At 40.0% G+C, this 20,521-nt stretch overlaps 1 protein-coding gene across 1 annotated transcript in view; it reads left to right on the forward strand.

The window, feature by feature from the left end:
• Positions 1-16,818, forward strand: part of gramd1bb (GRAM domain containing 1Bb) — a gene marked incomplete at its 5' end in the record, with an annotated part of 80,368 nt that extends 63,550 nt beyond the window's left edge. The window contains 17 exons of the mRNA XM_079246240.1: positions 424-447; positions 6,295-6,379; positions 8,085-8,188; positions 8,277-8,372; positions 8,707-8,787; positions 8,938-9,053; positions 10,018-10,177; positions 10,334-10,523; positions 10,613-10,756; positions 10,842-10,960; positions 11,125-11,267; positions 11,412-11,515; positions 12,732-13,032; positions 13,310-13,321; positions 13,486-13,593; positions 14,048-14,168; positions 16,706-16,818. Coding sequence (XP_079102366.1) covers positions 424-447; positions 6,295-6,379; positions 8,085-8,188; positions 8,277-8,372; positions 8,707-8,787; positions 8,938-9,053; positions 10,018-10,177; positions 10,334-10,523; positions 10,613-10,756; positions 10,842-10,960; positions 11,125-11,267; positions 11,412-11,515; positions 12,732-13,032; positions 13,310-13,321; positions 13,486-13,593; positions 14,048-14,168; positions 16,706-16,795 — 1,998 coding nt within the window. The 3' untranslated portion in view covers positions 16,796-16,818. The remainder of the gene's footprint in view (positions 1-423; positions 448-6,294; positions 6,380-8,084; positions 8,189-8,276; positions 8,373-8,706; positions 8,788-8,937; positions 9,054-10,017; positions 10,178-10,333; positions 10,524-10,612; positions 10,757-10,841; positions 10,961-11,124; positions 11,268-11,411; positions 11,516-12,731; positions 13,033-13,309; positions 13,322-13,485; positions 13,594-14,047; positions 14,169-16,705) is intronic.
• Positions 16,819-20,521: the final 3,703 nt, after the last annotated feature.

Consider the following 20,521-nt stretch of genomic DNA (forward strand, 5'->3'; position numbering starts at 1 on the left):
CTAGTCCTGCCGGCAGGGATTAGCATGGGTTTAGAAAGCAGTAGGTAGGTCTCCTAATGTAGGTTATTTTAAAAAAAAAAGGGGGAGATTACTGCCATGTAGTAAGTTAAAGATAGAAGTTTATATTTAGAAGTCCAAGACAGGATTGTCTTATCAAAGCATGAGTATTGCAGTTTTTCTTTTGCACCACAAGGTGGTGTACGGACACTTTCTTTGAGCCCACCACAGACCAGCGCTTAATTGTTGTCAAACCAACTTTTACTGTGAACAGTTGGCTGTTTTTTAGGCTTAGCCCACAGACGGAGCAGGAATGAGTGTTGTTGTCAAACACAGTTTTTCCAGGAGTGTTCTTTTTTTATTGCAAATTTTCCCATTTTATTTCTTTTTTTGTTGTTTTATTCCCCCTGTGTATACTCTCCCCAGCATGAAAGGCAACACATCCTGAGAGTAAGCATGACTCGTATTCTTGTGCAACCTGGATTATCTTTCCGTCTCTCTTGCTTTCAGACTGTTGGGATTTCAGTATCCCTCCTTCCTGATTGTCATTCCATTGACTTCCCACAGTGTTGTTACCACCCTGTTGAAAAGCCACACTCTGAAGGTTATTTTGCTCTGTTGAAACAGACATATTTCAAATATTTGTCCAACTTATGCCACTTAGTTTGCTATGCTTCTTCTTTCATCGTGGATGTATTAAATTGTATTCTTGTCATATTGGCAGTAATGGTGTCATTGGATTTGTGTTCAACAAGTCCCTCAGATGTGGTCAAAGCCCTGTCAACACTCAAACTTCTATTTCTGGTATGCAACAGGTGGTAACAAGCTCACTGAGCTTTTCACTGTACTAAACAAGTCAACAAACCATTATAAGGGCCTCTGGATGATTTAGCTCGAGGTCTGTCTCCTCTGTTATACTCTGTCCCATATGTTTTAGTCTACATGGACACCCGCAACATTTGGCTTTGTGGTCTGGGTATTATGATATCTAGATCCGAAAAACATCTCCCCATAGTTATTAAAAGATTAGAAAAGAAAAGAATAAAATAGAACTTCAAAACAAAGAAAGAAAAGAATGAGAACAGGTGTTGGTATTTCTAAGAGGTTTGTTCCAAGATGTCCAGAAAGCTCCTTTAAGGTTTCTCTATCACACTGAGCTATTAAAAACCTCTCACTTCCTGTTTAACCTACTATTCAGAACAGAGCATAACCAGTACATAAATCTAACAGTGTCTAATAGTGAATGTCAAACTTAGACAAAGTAGCTATTAGCACAGTGTACAGCAAGTATACAAGATATCAGGAGAAGCAGCCCAAATCCTGTAACATCTTGAAAAACTGTTTTTTGTCCAATCTGAAGTAAAAGTGACACATATTTACACAAGACATTCATGGCTGCAACGGGAGAAAAGAAGTTACAAAATGCTGGCTTCAGTCTGCCCTGTAGTTCTTTTTAAATATTATAAACTTAAGCCATGGAGGCACTGGCTTTCTCACTGTGACTTTAAAAGGAGAGAGAAGAGAGACTCCGGGGAAAAGAGGATTGTCACCAATAGAAAGGTTTTAAAAGTTACTTTCTGTGTTTTAGAAACAAATCTGCTTTACAGTATGGTCTGAGTACTGGACCCATTTTATTTCTGCAACCTTTGTGTTGTAATTTGCTTTAAATAGAAATCTCTATTTTCCTTTGTTCAAGTCCTCAACATCACCTGTTATTCTGTTGATAAAACAAAATTAAGAATTGATTTTTTTTTTTTTTTTTTTTTTTTTTTTTTTTTAATGATTTTCATTGTGATGATGTCTTATCTCTCTCTGGTTGAGAAGCAGTGTAACCTATTGTGGTTTGCAGTTCTGTAAGAGGTGAACCACCTACATGACCGTGAGCACCTAAAGTTGCCTCTCTGAGCTACTAATCCTTTACTGGGATATGATCTGCAGCAGTCACAGCAGTATTATCCTGTTGCTGCAGACACAGTCTAGGACTAAACTGTATCTGTGTACAGATTGTTGCAGCCACTGGAGAAAAGATGATTCTGTCTCTCAGACTTCTGCCTCAGTGAATAAGTTAACAAATTAATATTAAAGATTTAAAGAGAGTTTCTTTTTAAAGTCAAGAACAAAGGGTTTCTGTTTTGGAATGAAGTGACATCAACCCACACTGTTGTTACTGACACACCAGCGAGTCACATTACCACACTGGGTAATATCTTATGTAAATATGCTATAAATGAATCATGGTGTGTTTTATGTTGCATATTAATCAGTTAGTTTGTACAACTGCTACATTAGTCTGGTTCCTCTTGAATAAAAAATTTGATATCTTAAGGCATTTGATTTTAAGGTTTGATTTTTTTTTTTTTTTTTTTTTTTTTTTTTTTTAGATATGCACAAATTAATGTAAAGATGAAAGCTACATTTCATACTGAACCAAGAAGGGCAGTACAGACAGAAATTTTCACAGTTTATTGTTTTTTAATTTAGCTCATTCTTCGTAAAAAGTGCTCAGTTTTCTTAAGGAGTTTATGATCTTCATTTAAAAAGAATATTTCTACATATATATTACTCTTAAGCAGAGTAACTGCATGTTATATTGCCATTTAGAAGATGTGCATCATACCAGGGCTGCTGTCATGATATCTTGTACACTGATGTTTACACATCATTAGAACTACTAGAACTTTAGAACTAAACTAATCAATCAGTGAATAATGTCCAGCTGATCATTTGAGTTCATTTAGCTCCTAATGTATCTATAAGTGTTGCACTTTTGTTGTTCTGCATGTCAAATAGTGTGTGCATGTGTGCAAGTGCACCGCAACACAGCAGCAATGACCTCCCATGGCACTGAAACCTCGCTGATCCATCCTGATGCCAGGTGTGAGCCTGCAAGAGGCCTGCACAGTCGCCACCATCAGAAAGTGCCTGTTCATTCGCTTTTGCATTTCCACGAGTTTGTCACTGGCTGCAGGAAGTTGGCAACTGGTGTCAGCACTTTAGGCAGTCGGCGAACTGAGTTAGTTTCTGTTTTTGGGAAAAAAAAAAAAACGGATACAAACAAGGCAGAGCTTCATCACTCAGGTGAGCTGGAAGAGTCAGAAAGACCTTGCCAGCTCACCTCACTTCTAATCAAATTAGATTCAGTTGCATTAAAATAAGATGGTTTTATTTATAGTCATTAGAATGACCACACACACATACACACACACACACACACACACACATCCAGTCCACACCCTGGTTTACAGTACCAGTCTCCTCCATCTCCTTCTGTTTGCCCAACTAGTTAATTATCAACCAGATCAATACACATTGTATATCAGCAAACCTACCTCATCCCAAGTCTCATAGAGTCACATGAACTGTGGATGCTGCATCCTTTACAATGGCCTCTTTCTTTGCTTGATCTATCATATAGAGTTAAAGAGCAGAAATAAAAGCTAGTTTCTAGGCACAGATACAACAACTATGCTGAAGAATGAATCATCATTTCCACTGAAGATTTATCCAAATGATGTAAAGGCCTTTGCAAAGCAGACAAAGGTGTTGTTTTGCTGCGGGAAGTCTTAAACTAAAGTTGTTTTTCAAGATTATTTTGAAGGCTGTTTCTTACCAGTTCAGATTGTCTCTGGAGAGTCAGGTCAATAAGAGAACAGAGGGGGAAAATGGAAAGGTTAAACGCCAGTTAAAATTGGGTTCCATCTAGCAGGAGGCAACGAAAATCAAGCATTTTGCTTTTTTTTAGTTCTTTAATAATCACCATCAGATGTTCAGATGTTCCCACCATCCATACAACTGAAAGTGTAGACGAGTTGAAGGACATGCAGCAGTCGTGCTCTTTTAAGAGGTTGCTAAAATGGGTACAGTGATCTTTGCACCTTTGACATCTGCTCAGAGAAACTGAGAAGGATCAGGCATTCGGAGTACATGAATGACCTCCAAACCGAGGCTCAGAGAAACACATTCAAACCCTCTTGTGTCTTCGGATCGCCAATGATCAGCTTATCTTGATACTTTTGGTCTGCATGTAAGCAGATCCTCTTACATATCGACTGTAAAACATAAGCAAAGTCTCGTGTACTGTATTTTAGCCCAGCCGCTGCGTTGTGGCTCGTGACCGTATCAAGATTGATGGCGTTGTTTTCCAGGCGGAGGTAACTGGAGGTTACACTCACATCTGTTCTCTATAATTCAATCACTTTGGCAGACAGCAAGATGGACTTGACACGTACTTCAACGGACTGAAAACAGTTTCTTTCCTTTTCTTTAATCTGTTTTCTATCCTCTCAGCTTCTCTCCTTCAAGCTGAATCCATACTTGTGTTAGAACTCGCCACAAAGTAAACTTACCTCATTCTCTGCTGCTTGTAAACAGAGTAATTACAAGGCACTCGAGACCTGGACAGCACGAAACACACACACACACGTTCTGCTTACACACTTACAAGGAGGAGTAAGCAGAGGGTGGGGGGGGGGGAGAAAAGAGCTTGTGGCATGATAATAAAGGACTTGTTGGCTGGGGTTACTAGAGGGCAACGGCCATAACTCCTCTCCCTGTGTGTGTGAAAGGAAGTGAGAGAGAACGATAACAGAAGGATCATGTGGCTGGAGTGCGCCGTGTCCACTGCTCAGCACTGAAAAAGAGCAGCTCCCACAGCGGAGGGGGCGTACACTGCTGCTTCCAAACAACTGGACTTTCTATCTGCTTTTTCTTATTTTTCCAAACTTACTCTTAACTGACAAGTCGCCCCAACGTCAGAGGAGCCCACTGAGCCACGGTTAGGAAAATCTTCTTCCATCCAGGCGCCAAAAAAAGGAGCTGGCGCGATGAATGCGGAGCTGGATGAAGATTGTACGATGTCGGAGTGGGAGGCCGTGCTGGAGCTAGATGAAGCATTGGCAGGGTGGCTCCTGCAGGGTCCAGCTAGAGGGGAATGGGGTTGGGAGTGGGGCTGGGCTGCGTCAGACCTTCAGGACCCCGATTGGGACACTGAGGATATTCCTGCTGTAAGTCGACCTACATTTGTAAACAGCAAGCAGAGTAAGAGAAGAGGAATTGGAATGTTTTTTTATTTGGTTTTTTTTTTCATTTTAGCTCTAAAAGGACAAATCACAAGAGAGGAGTCAATTAAACAGCTTTATAGCTGGATTTGTCTTTGCTGTGTCCTGCTGTATGTGTAGTTCTGTGGTAATTCCCTGGCACTAAATAAAACCACTGGCTTGGTTATGAGTCATAGCTGTTTGAAGCCTTGTAGAGCTTCACAGAGTTCAATTGTGAGGAGAGATCATCAGGTTACGATGTGACTATATCAACAGTGTAGGTGTTTGTTTGGATGTTTCTAGATACAGAGAAGGGTTGGTGTGCGCGATTCATGCCAGAGTTGTCACCCACATGTTGTCAAAGCAGCTATTTTTCACCCCCCTTGTGTTTCTCAGAGCAGAAGGAGATCCAGCCAAACAGTATCTTAATATCAGCTTAAACCTTTACATGAACACGCTGTTCTTTTTTTCCCCCAGCAGCCCTTCTCCAAAAGAATATGCATTTCCTTTTGTCAGTGAACCTCTTGTTACTGTATTGGAAGCTATTGTTTCCTGCCAATTTCCTGTTGAAGGGAAGCATCTGGCACATATGATGAGAGCCCTCACTTTGGTGCATATTTGGAGGTTTTACACATCACAGACTTGTCCTGCTATCGTGAAGTCAGCTGAAGACAAGGAAGGCATAAAAAATAAGGATGATATTTAAGATTTTTTTCCTGAAGCTAAGATCGGCTTAGCATGTCAAGCATGTTTAGATATGCTCATCAGCTGTCCGGCCCCTTGCCTCAGAACAAAAGCCACATTGACAAAATTATGTTGATCTCCATAATTCTGATTGCAGAACTCACATTATAAATTAGAAACTCAAGCTGGGAATGTATCAACTGATCTACACCCCCCCCTAACTTTGCAGGGAAGTCACACTGTCATTAAGTATCAGTAATGATGCACCCTTGAAAACCGCTCCTATTGCATTCTACTGCTTGCCATTTACTATATTTCCATTTCCAGCACCTGTCAAAATCCCCCACAGAGAAAAATATGACCAACTAAAATCAGGCGTCCCTTCAAAGCTGTGGGTGGTTTTCACAAGGTTGTCTCACATGCTCATAGAAACAAATAACCTGGGCTTTGTGGCAGAGATGAGATACTCGTGAGCGAGCATGGCGATGAGAATAAGTTTGGGAACCGTTTATTCGTGTGTGTGTTTGTGTGTGTGTGGAGGGGGGGGTTGTGTTTCTGACTCTGCCTGTCACTGCAGGTGCTAAGTCCAACATACAAGCAGCGCAATGAGGACTTTAGGAAACTCTTCAAGCAGCTTCCCGACACAGAGAGACTCATTGTGGGTGAGTGGATGGCAAACACACACCAAGGCCATCTAAGGATTGGCAGGGTGCACCTAGCTTGTTAGTATTTAGAAAATGATTAATCTTCACTGCGAAGAGAGGTTACAGACAGATAATGAACTTTCTGGGTGTTTATGCCATGACAGAGGTTTTTTTTTTTTTATTGTCCTTTACTGAAAGCAGCATACTGTAGTCTGCCATGAACACATGTACACACACATGAACTCAGCTTTGGTTTAAGGAGATTTTGACATACAATGATGTCATGAAGTCAATATTTCTCCATATTTCTGCAAGAGAAATACAGGTCAAGCAGTCAAGCATGAGGCCTCTCATTCCGATTTGATCACAGCTTTGCAAACTGATCATCAGGAAAATTAGAAGTCTGTTTTTTCCCAAAATCATTTTGCCTTTTGTAGCAGCGGGGTTAGGACCCTTCATTTGAGCTCATTCTACACTGGTTCTGTGGGTTTCAGGTTTTCTTGTGGCCATAATGTTGTGGCCAAGTAGTTTTTGTTTGTCTGTTTTGTTTTTATACAGTCTAGAGATGTGATTGGGGTTGTCGTCATGTTGCATGCAAAATTTAAGAACTATCAAGCAAGTCTCTAATGATGGAATGGCTATAGTTCCGTATCCAAAATATTTTCTGATTCTGCTCTAATTGATTCGATGCTTTAGCAATGGTTACCAAAAAAAGAATATGTATTTGAAGTTTTAACTCAACAGAATTATCCTTATTTTGAAAATTAAAATTAAAATTCATTGCTAAATATTATTTAGATGATTAGTTACGGATCATTTGTCATTTGTGGGGTTTTTTGTTTGTTTTTTTTTTTTGTTTGCTTGTTTGTTTGTTTTTCACATTGATGTACCATGCAATCATAAAGTTCTGTGATAAAGCTTCTTTTCACTCCTCAGTCTAGTCTCGAGGCATGAGATCAATTTAATTCTAGAAACTCTGATATAAGCCTGATTTCTGGAGCCATCTCCTGACACTGCTTTTGCACTTGTCTCATTAATTTAAACTCACTGAGGACTAGATAAGAGTCTACCACACAGACTAAAAACATGGAGAAACTTATTCTCTGCTGGGAACAGCAGTGACCCTGGGCCTCCCAGGTCAGTGATTCTCTGTGAGGTGATGACGATTTAGTGCCTTCTGTGCTGCTCCCACTCTTTTTTTTCCCAGTTTTACACAGATCACGCTGCAGGTTTATGTTTTTTCTATCAAAACTATAACTACTAAAGCTATAATAGTTCCCACTGTGTTTTCATTACTTTGAAAGAAAGAAAAACTAATCAATCAGTTTTTCTTTTCCACTACTTTCAGTCAATAAAATGGACTAACATAAAAGCTGTTCTGTAAATTCTGGATGTTTTAGGTCTCTTCTTAACATGTGAAGGATATGTACATGAGTACAGGAAGATTTTACTGTAATCATCATGTCAAAGATACTGATGAATGCGCTGATTATTAATTATGTCCCATAAATGCATAGTTATGATGTTATTTAACCTTGAGTTGATTTTTTTTTATTATTATTATTATTATTCTTATTTTTATTATTATTATTATTTTTATTTTTATTTTTATTTTTTATCATTATTATTGTTATTATTATTATTATTATTAGTAGTAGTAGTATTACTATGGATATTCGACATAGTTATTTTTCTGAGATGGTGGGATTTGTTTGCTTTGCAGACTACTCTTGTGCTCTCCAACGGGACATCCTCCTGCAGGGACGACTCTACCTCTCTGAGAACTGGATCTGTTTCTATAGCAACATCTTCCGCTGGGAAACCCTTGTATGGCTTTAAGTTCTTTCTACTCACATTTTTATTGACTGTAAGATTGTGGCTATAATTGTTTGCACTTCTGTGTGTTTGCATGTAGCTGACAGTGCGACTAAAGGACATCTGCTCAATGACGAAAGAGAAGACTGCTCGCCTCATTCCCAACGCCATCCAGGTCTGCACAGACACTGAGAAGGTAAAGGATACAAGCTTTGTCATCTGTTGAGACTCCAATTACTGTAAAAAAAAAACAAAAAAAACATTTAATCTAACCTGGAAGCTTTTGAGAAGATTTGTGATTAAATCATTACATCAGTAGAAGGGGTGGTGTATCTTGTCACTTACAAATGTGTCCAGAATGCTTGGCAGGACTTTATCGCCCACCAGAACTGATTAAATATTCAATTAATTTTGAATTACAAGTATCTCACATTCATCCAGTGAAAAGTATCAAATCAGTGCTTTTCTAAACACTACCCTAATTTCTGTTATTTCTGCAGTAAAAAGTGATTGCCTTTACTTCCTCACAGCACTTCTTCACCTCGTTTGGAGCTAGAGACAGGACCTACATGATGATGTTCAGACTATGGCAGAACGCCCTGCTTGACAAGGTAAGCATATCTGGTCTCTGCGTGTCAAAGTTTATCTGAAACAGATAAATTCACACCAATAATATTAGGAAACTTTTTTTATTTCACTAGTTTGACTTAGTGGCATATCTGACCACTAGTTCCTGCTTGAATTGTTTGTGTCTTCTGCAGCCGCTGTGCCCCAAAGAGCTGTGGCACTTTGTTCATCAGTGCTACGGGAACGAGCTCGGCCTAACCAGTGATGATGAGGACTATGTTCCTCCTGATGACGACTTCAACACCATGGGGTGAGTCTGCTCAGGCTGCGGTATCATTAACACAACTATCATATAAAATGCCCTTGAAGGTGATCCCTTTAGATCCACGCTTACATGCTGGGAAGAGTCACAATTTCATCGTTTTCTTTTTAAGTTCTTGGTTCACCAGATATTTTAGCTATTTCTAACATTCTGCATTCTGACACCCACAGAAATCCTTATGTCTGTTGTCTTTTGTTATTAATGTTTCCTAAAGCTGCTTAAAGTAGTTCAAATTAGCACACTGGATGCCAAAGACACCTGCTCTAACAATGTCTGGCAGCCAGTGAGTTATTGCAAGCCTGGGTTTTAGATCTGCAGTCCATTCATTGGTTTACTAGTGTAAATGACTTGACAACAAGTGAACCAGAGGTTTGTTGCACCTGTTTGCACAAGTCTTGAGCATTATCTTAATTTTCTGAGTATTATCAATGAGGGTTGACAAAAATGCAACTGGACATCGTTCGTTCATTCATTCATTATCCGTACTGCTTAGTCCGATTAAGGGTCATTTGGGAGCTGGAGCCTATCCCAGCCAGAGGCGGGGTACAACCTGGACACGTCACCAGTCTGTCGCAAACAACTGGATATACCTTTAGTATTTACCAGAAGTCTTGACCCGCCCCTCTTTTCTTTCTGTTCTACTCACAAGCAGGCAGGTTCTCTTTTGATCTTTTAAAGTGGTCTGAAGCAACAGGCCTTTAGGCTTTCTGAAGCTCTTTCAGACGTTTTCATTGGGCATCAGCTGCTTTTTCACTCACTTTCAATGCAGTCATTGTGCATGAGCCCTTTCAGTGGAATATGTGTTTTTCTTTCTTAAGCCACTTAACACCAAGCCATAAATTCTTCAAGCATTAAAGGCATCTAATTGCAGGGATGAGCCAGTGTAGTGCCTAGACGCAGCAGGCATAGACGCATAACTTCCATTGTTAATGTTCTCCGCCGTCGTCGTCAGGTTCAGCGAAGAGATTCCCAATGAGGAGAATGAGATCAACAATGACAACTTGACGAAAAACAGCGCAGAGGTCAAGCCTGAGGGGAGTCCTCCCCTGACTAAGAAGACCATCCCAAACAGCACTATAACAAGTCCTGGCAACCATGACACACCCATCACAGTAAGTAGCATTTTGTGTTTATAAGGTGCTGTCCCAAAATCCTATCGGGTTAAGCAGTTCTCCAGGTTAGAACGGCGTCCCGGAAAACATGCTTGACAAGATTTACCCAGGAATATTGTGGATGATTGACTCCAGTGTCATTCCCCTCCCCCTCAGTTTGAACTCCCAGCAGAGGAATTTGCAGACTGCCTACCAGATGGGGAGCTCCTGACTGTGCCTCTGGTGGTGGAGGAGAAGAATGAGACCAGCGGGCCTGGTGGTCCTGTCCCCTCACCATCACTGGACTTTAATGACAACGAAGACATCCCCACTGAGCTCAGTGACTCCTCGGAAACCCACGATGAGGGTAACTATCCACAATAAACAGAACTCGAAGTGATTTCTTTGTCATATAAAGAAACAGGAGGGAGTTGTGACTAATCTTGAGTTTCGTAGGTGAAGTACAAGCGTTCCACGAGGATTTGAACGGCAGACAGCATATCAATGAGGTGTACAAGTTCAACGTAGACAAGCTCTATGACATCCTCTTCACAGAGTCTCAGTTCATGAGTGACTTCATGGAGCAGAGACGGTTTTCAGGTCAGTAACACTGATATTGATCCAGTTGTTTTTGCTTGACATCCCAGGGAGTAGTATAGATAAAAGAAATTTTTTCTCCGTCCAGATGTAGTTTACCACCCGTGGAAGAAGGAGGAGGCAGGGAACCAGACCAGAGAGATCATGTACACCATTTCTCTGTCCAATCCTTTGGCACCTAAATCAGCCACTGTTACTGAGACGCAGGTAAAATCAGCTCCTGTTAGCTAAAGCAGACACATTTCTTTCTTTTTACACAACTAGTCAAATGTTTGGTCACTTTCCCATTGGATTTAATGAGAGTGCGTTTGGCTGGTACTGTATGCTTTGCTTTTCTAAACAATAAAGCCACATTTTCCTGTTTTTAACAGACTCTGTACAAAGCCAGCCAGGAGAGCGAGTGTTACATCATTGATGCTGAGGTCATTACGCACGACGTACCCTATCACGATTATTTCTACACTCTCAACCGCTACATGCTCACACGGGTGGCCAAGAACAAGTGCCGGTTACGGTAAGATGTGGTCCAATTTTTTTCATGTTTTGGAAGTTTTAAATCTGATGTTTGAAATCTGCTTTTCCATTTTTCATAGTCAGTATTTATATGTTTTTTTAAAAATAGGTTTCATGGATGTACTAATCATTTTTTGTCTCTCAGGGTATCAACGGAGCTGCGTTACAGGAAACAGCCGTGGGGGCTTGTAAAAGGCTTCATTGAGAAGAACTTCTGGAGTGGGCTTGAAGAGAACTTCCGCCATCTTGGTACACTTTTTCTCTAATGTGTCTGTTTAGTTATTTACTATTCAGTGAAACTCCCCTCCATTAAAAAAAAAACATTTTTTCACCGTAAACTTGTTACCATGCTGCTGTAGTTTCTAATGGTGGTTAGAAGTGCATTTGTAATATTGCTGAAACTGAAAAAAATGAATGTGATCATTTTGAAACTTCATATTTTAATACTGACAACATTGTAAAATAGCAAAGTTACAGTAAACGGAATTTGTATCTGGTTCCTGTGATTTGTCAGTGAGTAAGAATATGGTTAGATGAACACAGATTAGCTCTGAAAGGAGGAAGATGTAAAATCATACTCTAATTCACTTTCAGGCCATTGGAAGTTTAGTCTGTTTTGCAAAAATGTAAACACTCCTGTTTTAGGGGATTCATAACAGCTGGAGTGAGATTTGATTATTAACAAACACAAACATTTCTTAATGTTTTAGGTGTAGTAGCTACTGAGATGTTCTGTCCAGCTCAGATAATAGGACTCAACATTATACCAGGTGTTTTGAATCAATTTTTAAAAAAAAGACCAAACTAAGAGAAACATGGAAAAATGGATTCAGTGCTTAGTGATAAATCAAAGAATAATAGAAAGAGAGTGCAAAAGAATCCATTATCCATGATATCAAACAGAAAGTAACTGTGTCTAAAAATACCTTATTGAATGTAAATGTTGTGGCACTTGCAGTAAATCCTGGCCTGGTCTCCAGACAATCACAAGTACCTCTTTAAACAACCATCAACAAAGCTGGTACAGATCTGCACTAAACTGCAAGTAACTGCTGCAATTGAGAGACCAAATTATCCACTAATGTGATTACAAAACACAGACAAGAGGTGCAGAGGACAGTTAGCTGCACTTTTAAACACCACATGCAGCTAATTGCTGGATTTTTTTTTACTGCTTGGAGCATGGGATTTAAAACCAAACTCAGACAGGATGGAGGAGAGAAAGTGGAAGACAGGCTGAAGTTAAAGAGGGTTTAACTTTAGTTCTGAATTGGTGTTATACAAAAAAAACAGAGCTGTATTAAGATTAATACTAATGCAGTTGTTTTACTGTTAGATATAAGTGTAATAACAAAGGAAGATTTAGTTTAAACCACAGTGAGCAAATGTAGTAAAAAAAGCTTTTTTCAGTGCTTTTATATGAGGTGTGACATGGATAAGTGACAGAAGTTTTCCCACCCATCAGAGCTGGAGTTGTCCAAACTGGAAGAGATGCTGACCGAGACCCACCAGCTGTCTCCAAAGGCAAAGAGCATAAAGAACTCCACGGTTAGGCGGAAGAAGCGGCCGCTCCCTCACATGCGCAGCCAACATCTAGATGAGGCCCTTAGCCCTGTTACCACGCCGACAGATGAGGACGTTATTCAGAGAATCAAACAAGTGGCAGGTTCCACGCAGACCAGACACCAGAGTCCAGAACACCATCACCTGCCTGGAGGCCTGGCTCTGTACAGCGTCTCCAAACTGCTGCTCATCATCAGCTTTGTGTATGTAACACACTCACACACACATTCATGTACAGGGGATGTATTCAAGGTCTGCTCTCCCGGGTGTAAATTTAAATTTGACACATGCTGATGGGACACGTGTTCTCATGTCTCTGAGTTACATGTTTTCATCCCTTTTTTCAGTTAACTCTTTTTTTTTTTTTTTTTTTTTTACTTGGATTTTACCTTTTTTTTTTTTTTTTTTTTTTACTCAAAAAAACATTGGTTTTCTCTCATGTTTAACTTCTGTCTCCTCTTCTTCCATTGCCATCGATAGGATCTGTCTCAGGTATATATGTTTTGTGGTTAACTGCTGGAAACAAATTATGTACAGCTCAGTTTCATATAAGTATTTATTAATTCTATTTATGTAGAAAAAAGGTCATGGGAAATTCTGAAATAGAAAACAAAGGTCTCAGTTGTTGACTTTGCTTATCTTCTGTCCTCCCTCAGCCTGGTTCTGCTGGTGTTCCTCAACATGATGCTTTTCTATAAACTGTGGATGCTGGAGTACTCTGCACAGTCCTTAACAACCTGGCAAAGTCTGCGGCTTCAGGAGAGGTACACAGGCGTCGATTAGCAAAACCTTTGTCTCAATAGTTCAATAAGATTAATGGACTTCAGAGGTATTTAGGGGAAACAAAAGCTTAATTCCCAAAGTGTTGAGAGAAAATGGAGATCTGCTGCAGTCATTTCCGCACGCACACACACACACACACACACACAAATGTACATACACTTCAGACTAAACTATATCCATATGGTTCTTCACGTGACAGGAAAACACTGAGTTTCTAAAATTACCCCTGAATAGCTCTGGTCTTACTGAAACAATTTACCAAACTGTTTATTGGCCGTCCCCCCAAATGGAAATCATGCTTCAGTGGCTTCACCCTGATGTTGCCAACGTGTGTGTGTGTGTGTGTGTGTGTGTGTGTGTGTGTGTGTGTGTGTGTGTGTGTGTGTGTGTGTGTGTGTGTGTGTGTGTGTGTGTGTGTGTGTGCGCGTTTCCCAGTAAACTGCCTCAGACGCAGATGGAGTGGGCCCAGCTCTTGGAGGCACAGCAGCGTTACCATGACGCCGAGCTGCAGAAGTGGAGGGAGATTATCAAGTCCTCGGTGGTGCTGCTGGACCAGGTACTTGGACAGGTTTTTCTGTATTTGCATTCCTGTTACAGGTAGATGCTCCAGAAATCTTGCAGTCTTCAGTTCTGCCAGACATAAGTGGAGCTAACAGCACAAACTCTTTCAGTTTCTACCGACCCTCTTTGGGCTGATGGAAGGATGTGCATGGGGCCTGCCTGTGCATAAATCTGCCCGACATCTTAGTTTCCTGACATGAAGAGATCTCCTGTACCTCTGCACAGCTTTTGCAGCTCTGACGCTGCAATTTATAAAAGACGAGGTTTTAGCAAAGAACTAAGTTCACAGAAAGGGAACCATTTAGTGTGCAAGTCTGTGGAATCCCACATTTTACAAAAGCTGAGCAAAGTTAAAGAAGTACGGCATTAAAAATCTAGCACATTGCGGTTGCCTCATCTAAATGATCTCTCAGCATGTTTTTCAGTGAAGTTGTCAATAATTAAGTTATCATTTCTGTGCAGCATGGTTCAGTTAGAAAGAAGCTGGAGCCTTTAACTGAAGGTGCCTTTTTTTCTTGACGTTTTTCTTCAATCGGACCAATTTGAATGCGGAAGAAAAGTTTAAACTGCTGATATAGAAAACATACAGTCATGTAATAACTGCTTCAGCTTTTATATATCAGGGCATCGTTACAAAAAAAAAAAAAAGATCTGATTATGTCCATATCCTCAAATGAGCTGTGACGCAAGTCATTTTACATTGTGTCATTATTATTAATTGACAAACAAAGTCAAATACAGAAGCAGTTTGTGGAAAAAATAATTATACCATTAGTGCTTCTAAATAAAGGTAAGTGGGTAAATGGCTACCATGTGCTGCTAATCAAAGCATATCAGCTGTAGACATAGAAGGCAATTGTTCCTATCCATCAAACTGAAAATGGCTATAAAGTCATTTCTAAACAATGTATTTTTTTTTTCATTATATAGAGAGGAAGATTATTCACAAGTAGAAAACATTTAACACAGCTGTCAGTCTTCCCAGGAGTGGACATTCCAGCATGTTCACCCCAAGGCTCAGAGACACTGAAAAAAAAAACCATTCACTACATTTCAGACTCAACAGGCTTCAGTTAGCATGCTAAATGTTTTAGCTCATGAACAATTAGAGCTAAACTGAACAAGCATGGCTTGTTTCATAGAGATTCCTTCTTTTCTGTCAAGGGAACAAGGCAGCACAGCTTACGTTTGCAAACCCCAAACTTTCCGAATGTTCCCCTTAGGACAGCCAAGGCCAAAGTGATATCTGATCCTAATGTGCAGCATCACATTTGGTGGACACAGCATATCAGCACCAACACCTCATGATGGAGGGGTCATGATTTGGGCTTGTTTTGCAGCAACAGGACCTGAACACCTTGTGGTCACTGATATAATCATGAACTCCTCCGTGAAGCAAAATATCTTTTAGTCAAACATGAGGCTTTCTGAGAGTTTTTGGAAAAGTGTGTATCAATTGGTGGATTGTCCTTCATTAACTTTACACATCACATAAAATGACCTTATGGATCCACAGTGGTGTTAACTTGATGCAAAATCAAATCACACCCCTTCAGTCAATCAATCAGTCAGGTTTTATGTCTAAAGCAGTTTTCATTCATGAGTAGCAATAAGTGTTTCACGTTATAAAATGCACAAAAAACATCTGTAAATTGAAAAGAATATAACATAACAAAATTAAAAGCACACATTATTTATATGTTTAGCGGTAAACTTTACTCACGGCTCTTTTTACATCGACACGTCCGACGCAGCCAAACCAATTTTCAAACAATCCAATCATCCCAAGAATCTCGCTCCAGTTCAGACATGCTTTTGGCCTCCAGAGCTTAATTAGTCATTGTCTCGTACACAATGACCATCTTCCCCCCCCCCCCCCCCCCCATGCCATGATGGGGCATTTTCCACATGGCCTTGTCAGATTAACAATGTCTTAATCAGTTTTATTGATTAGTGTAATAAATATAATCCACCATTTATTTAGATATTTGCAGGTTGGTAATTTTGTTCAATTAAATATTTTTTCCCCAGAAATCCTCCTGACTAATCTAGATTTCAGACATACACAGATTGAGGATAAGTCTGAAGTACAAAATGTATATTTAAGTTTCCCAACTTCTCTGAATGAGAATAAACTGATTAAAACAATGATAACAACTTGGAGCCTGCACTAAGTAAAGCTCTCACATTAACTGTTTTGGCATCAAGACTTTCTGCATTTCTTTAAGTTAGGAAAAATATCCCTTGCAGGATTCACCTTAAATGCAAGTTAGACTGCTTGGGGCTCTGATGTCACTTCAGTGTCCTCTGAACTGCACTGTATTGAATAGAATTGTATTGTTTGTACATGTGGGATGTACAAAATTTAAATTTGGGGAGAAAAGCAAAGAGACCATTGGAAAACTAAAGCTTGGCCAAAACTGATCTGAGCAATGAGATTTTGATCCCTTGGAAAGCTGCATCTCTACACCAGAATGAATGAACATGGAAAGCAGGTTTTGTTCATTTCTCATGTGGTTTTCTGTCCTTCAGATGAAAGACTCTTTACTGAACCTCCAGCGAGGGATTGGCTTGAGGGACTACACCTCTGAGACTGAGGAGAAAAGAAGTCGCTACCACTGACACGCCACCACAAGGCCATGAGGGCATGCTGTGCAATATAGGACCTGTTCTGTTTTTGAGCCAGTGTGCAAGCATCAACGAGACAGCAGGAGGACGGAGGGGCGGTGGGACCAAGGACGAGCGGGTCCAAAGAGTGGAACAGTAGTTTCCAGTGCACAGAAGTTAAACCTTCTTCCAGAGGGGGGAGTTATGGACATACACACAGGAACTGAGGTATCCCCAACATCACTGAGGCATTGTGGAAAGGTGCAAGACTTGCTCCTTCTCTCCACATGTGGGGTAACCGTTTCCTTCTGCTCTTTTTGTTTCCAAGTGCATCCTACTGTAAGCCATGTCAACAGGAGAGAGGCAGAGAGAAAGAAGGAACTACTGCATGCATGTAGACAACCTAGCTCCCCTCAGTCAGTGTTAATGTGGTCCAGTTCCAGTCTATGTATGTCAAAAAAAAAAAAGAACAGAAGAGAGATCAAGTCAAAGGCAAGAGGGGGGGTTCCTTTCGAGTCTTTATGGCTTTTTACACTCTCTCGACTGTTCTAAACCAGTCGTCCCCTAGAGGTCCTCGCTGTAGTGTCCCTTTAACAAACCTTCAGCTGATTTTAAGACAGTTCAGTTCCACATAAAGAAAACCAGTATTTCAACTGGGCTGCCAGCTTTGCTGGTCAGTCCTTGTTAAACTTGGCCTATACGGTCCCTGTCAGGGCTGGCTCCCTGTCGGACTGCTGTAGAGTAGAATCAGTGGACTGATCTGACTTGAACCTGTTTTGATTTTTACATGGGACACACATCATGTGGTGATTTGGTCCTACCACAGTGTTAACTACCATGCTTTGCATTATTTCCCATCTTTGTGATAAAGTGGAATGTATTTGTCTGGAGATAAAAAAAAAAAGGGCCGAACTTGGATCACAACTTATTATTAATCTTTGAACCAGGGACTCTGCAGCCAGACCAGTAGGGAGACCTGTATTCTTTTATGTATGTTTTATTACTAAACTGTGATTATATCTCTTTAAAGATATTTCAAATTGGAAAGAATTCTATGAATATATTTGAAATATATGAAAATATTTCATTATTTAATATATATATTTCAAAATATATAAACATGACGTATATTTATTGTTAATTTATGTACATACAGAAATGATCAGAGCTCTAGACCAGTTAAAGAATTTCTAACTAAAAGTGGTTTCTTCTTAGAAATGCATGCCAGATATGTCTGTGACATGTCCAGTGTGCAAGTATGATTCCGCATTCTCGCGATTATATTCGCGCACGTGTATGTGTGTTGGGTGTGTGAGCGAGTGCATGTGAGCACACGTATGTGTGTGTGTGCTAGAAAACAAGGCATTTTTACCATTCCACACTCATTTTTTTTCTCCTTCTCTGGCTCCTGCAGTCAGACTGCCTTTTATTTTAAATGCGTTTGGATGCCGCCTTGCATTAATCCCACCAGGGTACAGTTTACAGTCAAAGAGTTTTGCTCCAAAGTGATGTATCCAACATCAAATTTCACCCCGACTCTTTTTACAAAGAGATTTATTGTTGCAATCAACAAGAAAAAATTTTCCAAGAAGACAGCCACTTTTCTCTTCTGGACCGATACGCAACATTGATGAGCCTTTCATGCACCAGTTTAGTGGCAGGATCACTCTTTGCTAAAGAAAGGAACCTTTTGACATTTTAAGAAAATGCTTTCATTTGTGGTTTTTTTTTTTTGTTTGTTTTTTTTTTTTGCTGCATGTCACAAGAGAAGATGGATACAACTTAATAAGAAACTGATGGGAATCAAAGTTAAGGAAACTTTTCAAAGTCTGTCTTTAGCTTCAAAATCAATGTCTCCACCTAACGCAGCAAAAGGGAAAACAGAGATCTGCATTTCTCAGAATATCACAGGTATTACCGAAGATTGTACTTTCCCTTACCCCACCTCAGGTGTAGGCCTTGACTCAGATGAAAGCATGAAAATAAACTTTCCACTGAAAAAAAACCAAAAGAAAAAAAGCGAAATGTACCTTTACAGACTATCACTTTACTTTAAATAAAGTATTTATCATGTGTCATATATAGATGAGTTTGTCAGCAAAAACCCCTTCTAGCACTTCCAAAATGAGAGAGAGAAAAAAAAAACTTCCTCGCGTAGAAGAAAAGCAAAGCACTTTAAGGCCTCTCGGGCAGCGGATGAAAGAAGCAATGGAGATGAATGCAGAGCCGAGGAAATACCATACTGATGATTTACAGCTTCCAAACCCATTATAAACTGAGATGATTCCAAAACATGTTTCAAACAAAGCAGTTCCAAGCTACAGCGAGACCGACTCATTTTCATGTCCATTTTCGGGGCAAGGCAGGAAGAAGTGGTTCGTATGAGGGGAAGGTCTTTACTGTGTGCCTGCAAATTGTTACTGACTGACATAATGAAGTGAGAAGGAAGGTTTCAGGACAGGATCCCTGCTGTGTGTGTGTGTATGTGTGTGTGTGTGTGTGTGAGTGTGTATCTGATTTGAAAAGGGGCACTCAGTCATGATAACGCACAGAACCCCGAAGAACTGAATGTGAAAAGTTAGAAATGTTTTGCAGGCGTCACTGTCACGATGCTGATGTCGCTTGCTGGCAGTGCAGGAATGTCATATTGTTAAAAAAAATATGACTGAAATGCTTTAAGAGTTTGTTTTCAAGTGTATTGAATAGTTTGGGGTTGTTGTTTTTTTTTTGTTTTTTTATCACATGCTTGTATTTTTGTTAAAAGGATGTTCTCCGCTGCGTCAGAGGGGACCGGGTGGAGATGCTTTTTCTGACACTGACTTGATTATTTTTCTTGTCAAGACTGACTTCACGAATCTCCAAAATTATGCAATTAAACATCAGAACACCCATGTTTGTTTCTCAACGTGTACAAATCGAGGTTATGATCTTGTTTTGCTTTTATTGCTTGTTTTTTGAGTTTTGTTTCGTTTGTTATTTTCTTTTTTGTTTTGTTTCGGTTTGGTTTTTGCTCTCACACAGTTAACCTGAGTCACGCAAAGGTGTGTGTGGTTGCTGTCGCTGATCAGCTGTGAAACCAAGTCCACCCAAGAGTTTTGGATTTTGATGAGCTAACGGATCGTGCGCTCCGTTGACTGTACCCGTTGGCGTTTGCCGAGCAGAATGCAGTGCCAACCATGCAACACAGTGCTAACTAACAGCCTTGTACAAACACACACTATAGGAGTTGCTCTCAAGCTCCTGAGAACGACAGCTGATCAAACACCTTGCAAATGCTCTTCTTTGAGTGTGTCTTGGGAAAATATGTACTGGTGTAGTTCTGTGCAAGAAACACACAAATCTATTGTATGTTTTGTTTTTCTTTCTTTTTGATTTTTTTTTTTTTTTTTTTTAAAGAAAATGTTTTAATCCAGACTTTTAGTGAAATTTCTACACAAGATGAACATACTGTAAGTGTATGTTGTGTGTATCTGCAGTGCGCGCACACACACACACTGACGAAAGAACTCAACCTGCGCTGCGCGTAGGTGTTGACTTGCCGATGACTTTACCTCATATAGACTGAAAAGAGAAGTGGCTTTCTGGTTCATGTGAAGTAGAGACTGGAAGTATGAATAAAGAAAAATTTAAACAAAATCCTGGCTCTGTATTGGACTTTTTTTTCTCATTTATGTTGCAGGAAAATAAATTAAATGGCACTAAAGTCTCAGGAAATTTCTATGTTCAACAACTCTCCCAGCA

Source organism: Telmatherina bonti (assembly GCF_933228915.1).
Source record: "Telmatherina bonti genome assembly, chromosome: 9".
NCBI classification, from domain to species: Eukaryota; Metazoa; Chordata; class Actinopteri; order Atheriniformes; family Telmatherinidae; genus Telmatherina; species Telmatherina bonti.